The following is a 3,265-nucleotide window of genomic DNA, read 5'->3' as shown; positions in this document are numbered from 1 at the left end:
GAGAGTCATTAAAGGTTGTCCCAAACAAACTCGTTTCTTGAATGAGGTGGAAATGCAATCAATGCAAGGTCCACGATGTTGTAGGATTTGTGAAGGCGAGGGTCACAACTATAGGAGATGTCCCCATGGTGTCGGACCTAGTTCACGTGACTCAGTAGCATCGTAGTAGTGTATTATGTGAAAGACTCAGTTTGTAATTTATAGAAACAATTGTAGGTTGTTTTTATTAATGATCGTTATTATCTAAAGTGTCTATTGTTTCTATTCAAGCTGCTAATTTGCCATAGAATGGGACAAAAATATCTAATGCAAAATATAATAATTACTAGTTAAACATAGTTATTACTTAGTACAAAGATATAGGACTTTCTTTTTAAAATCTTACTATTTCTAGTCAAATTAATTACCATTCATACTTGCTAAAGTTTTTCTTAACATTGTTTACCACTTTTCTGTATTTATTAGACATAGCCTTCGTAATTGCTAATAGAGTATATCTGTTTTAGCTTCGACATGGTGGAGCTATCCTCAAATTATAGCCTTTACCCATTTTTCTTCTGCTGGCGTACTACGTGCACCTGCCAACAAATACACCATATTTTATTCTACTTGACATAATAAGTGCATAACATTTTTTTTTGATTAAGAACAATGCTAAACATACTAGCACTAGATGTAAGGTTAAAAGTTACATAATTAAGCACAAACTCTAAATATCATGCTATATACAAAACAAAAATAAGACCATTATCCACAGTAACAAAGGTTACAATATCATGCTATAATAACTATAATTGAATTACCTCCGATCCTACACTACAAGAGATACGCCGAATAGTGGTGATTTTTTTAGGAAACGAAATTCCAGCGATTTCACAAGTGTTGCCTATTAGGGGGTAGAGATTTGATTTTGTGGCAGTTCTAATGAACCGCTAGTACAACCGCAGCAAATCAGATAATTGATTTTGCGGCAATTGCAGAACCTCCACTATTTTGGTCAGTGGATTTTTAAAAAAATTGCAGCGGTTTTAAAACCGCCGAAAAAATGTGACGGTTTTGAACCGCCACAATTTCATACAAGAGCTTAAAAAAAAGCTGATTAACTACTCAAATGGTTTATACCATTTCTCTTTACTATAACCTATTTTCTTTACATCATATTTATTAAACTTGAGATATTAATATAAAAAACACTAAATAAATAATAGATAGATATGTAATCACAAATTTAAGCAAATCAAGAGACACATAAGTCACTAAAATGTAGAGCCAGATTACACCAGTCCAACCCCATCCCATTCCCTTGATTCTTGCAAAGCTCCTATTAGCATATATTGCAAGAGCAGTTGCCACGTGCCAATTAAAAAAAATTTTCAGTTACAAAAGAAGAAAACCAAGCCAACACATATCTTTACATATTAGGTTGCTGAGAGGAGAACAAAAAGAATTAAGATTACCAGTTGAGCAATCATGAAAGAACCCAGTAGAAGAAGACCAGGTCTTTCAACATAGGACCAGTTGCAAGACCTAGTGACAAAAATTAGTGCCTGGCTAATAATATTGACTTGTAGGTAAAAGGCTGCCATCATTTCTGCAGGGCTATGTCTCAGAGACCTTACACCAAACTTGTCCTGCAACAACAGAAAGTTAGTGGTCATAACTGTCACAGTTTCCACTAGTAGGTGATAACATGTGAACTTTTCATAGATGAATCTAATGTATAAATTTATAATAGAGCTCATCCCCTGGTTTCTACCTACAACCAAATATACTGAAAGAAATGTGAAATTAAATTGATTATGGAGAAAAAGTCAGTGTCATTCATAAGCTAAAAAATACTATTGTCATTAGTGCCAGGTAACTTCCAAGTACAATACCAGTAGCAAATATCTCCCTCAATTTCCAGCTATCAGGTTGTGGGGATGGTTTCACTCTATCCTTAATGGTACCTAAAGGGATAATGGTGAAGGAAAATATTATTGAAAAATCACACAACAGTCCAAGCAAACTACATGAAGGTCATTCAGCAAAATATTATCTTACCATCATTTAGTATGGCAATGATCAACACCATAAAGTGTACAAAATCAATCTTCCAAATCAATGCAATAAACATGAAATCAAACTACAAAATAAAAAATAGATCAAATAAAATTATATGAACTATTTAATTAGGTATGTAAAAGAATTTTTTGGTTGTTCACATATTTTCTACACTTATCACAATACGAATGGTGACTGACATTGCATATATCTAGCATAAGCAAAAATAAAAAATTTTGCAATGTTAGAACACTAAAATATCAAAAAAATTGCTGCGACGATATGAAATTAGAGAATTAGTGAGTAGAGAAGATGAGACTAAGCTAGATTGTATGAAGTGAAGTGTATTATTATTAATGTTCTTATTAGTATGAGTAGCAGCGATGATATATATAGATACATCACAGACTTGTCTTACAAAAAACAAGATCAAAAAGGGTAAAGATTAACTAACTAATATAAAACTGTAACTACTCTTTAACTACTCACAATGACAAAAATTAAAATAGAAGTATGTTCCTATACATGTTGATCTACTACCTGGATATCTACTGAATTTTGTGTCCTCTTCTATTTTTAGAACCATAAAAAATAATGAACAGATTCTGCTGCACATTTATATGTATATATTACCAAATATAAGCTTTCTAACTTAAAACTTCACTACAAAACACATAATAAATCAAAATAGTAGTATAAGTTGATCAACAAGTACATTCAAATCCTTAACAAGAACATAGTTATTTATTCATGCTTTTTGTGTTAGCACAATCACAATGACAATTGAAGATTTAGAGATTTTGTTCTATATAATAAAGCATATAACAGACATAAAACTAGAAAAATTAAATATTCAAATTGCTTCTATTTATATAATACCATTTTATAAACAGAGAACAATGATGTCCTACTACAATTAAGTGTGGTTCGTGCATGAAAGAGATAGGAAGATTCATATTATCCATTATGTAATTTGTTTAAATGACCAAATCTACTACATTACTTTGATTGAGACAAGAACTGTTACATTGTGAAACTTCAAAAAAAAGAATCATTTGATTTTATAGTCTTAGTTTGAGGGTGAGGGGTGTCCTATAAAAAGGAAAATTGATCATACATACTATAAGTGTCATTTGAAATTACATTTTCTACCATTATCAAAGGGAAAATAAAGAGAAATTACTGACAAACAATCAAGAATCTTAGAAGTTGCATACAATCT

The 3,265-nt window shown here is 31.3% G+C and overlaps 1 protein-coding gene across 1 annotated transcript; it reads right to left on the bottom strand.

Moving 5' to 3' along the window:
- Positions 1–1,164: 1,164 nt before the first annotated feature.
- On the bottom strand, positions 1,165–2,248 carry LOC148546450 (plasma membrane ATPase 4-like). The gene is made up of 5 exons (XM_088499217.1): positions 2,216–2,248; positions 2,044–2,125; positions 1,826–1,949; positions 1,459–1,662; positions 1,165–1,354 (listed from the first exon to the last, which is right to left on the bottom strand). Exons 1-5 carry the CDS (start codon positions 2,243–2,245, stop codon positions 1,165–1,167), a joined length of 630 nt encoding a protein of 209 aa, XP_088355343.1. The 5' UTR covers positions 2,246–2,248.
- Between the last annotated feature and the right edge of the window lie 1,017 nt (positions 2,249–3,265).

The sequence above is a fragment of the Arachis ipaensis genome, chromosome B9 (assembly GCF_059453495.1).
Source record: "Arachis ipaensis isolate K30076 ecotype BB chromosome B9, ASM5945349v1, whole genome shotgun sequence".
NCBI lineage: Eukaryota > Viridiplantae > Streptophyta > Magnoliopsida > Fabales > Fabaceae > Arachis > Arachis ipaensis.
This window is presented reverse-complemented; position numbering and strand designations above follow the sequence as displayed.

Excerpts from the sequence above, each read along its gene's own strand:
- LOC148546450 (XM_088499217.1), bottom strand. The coding sequence starts at position 2,245 with ATGTCAGTCACCATTCGTATTGTGATAAGT. Across the intron at positions 2,126-2,215 it reads CCATTCGTATTGTGATAAGT|TTTGATTTCATGTTTATTGC; the intron begins GTAGAAAATATG and ends TTTATTTTGTAG. Across the intron at positions 1,663-1,825 it reads ACAATAGTATTTTTTAGCTT|AGTTATGACCACTAACTTTC; the intron begins ATGAATGACACT and ends GGAAACTGTGAC.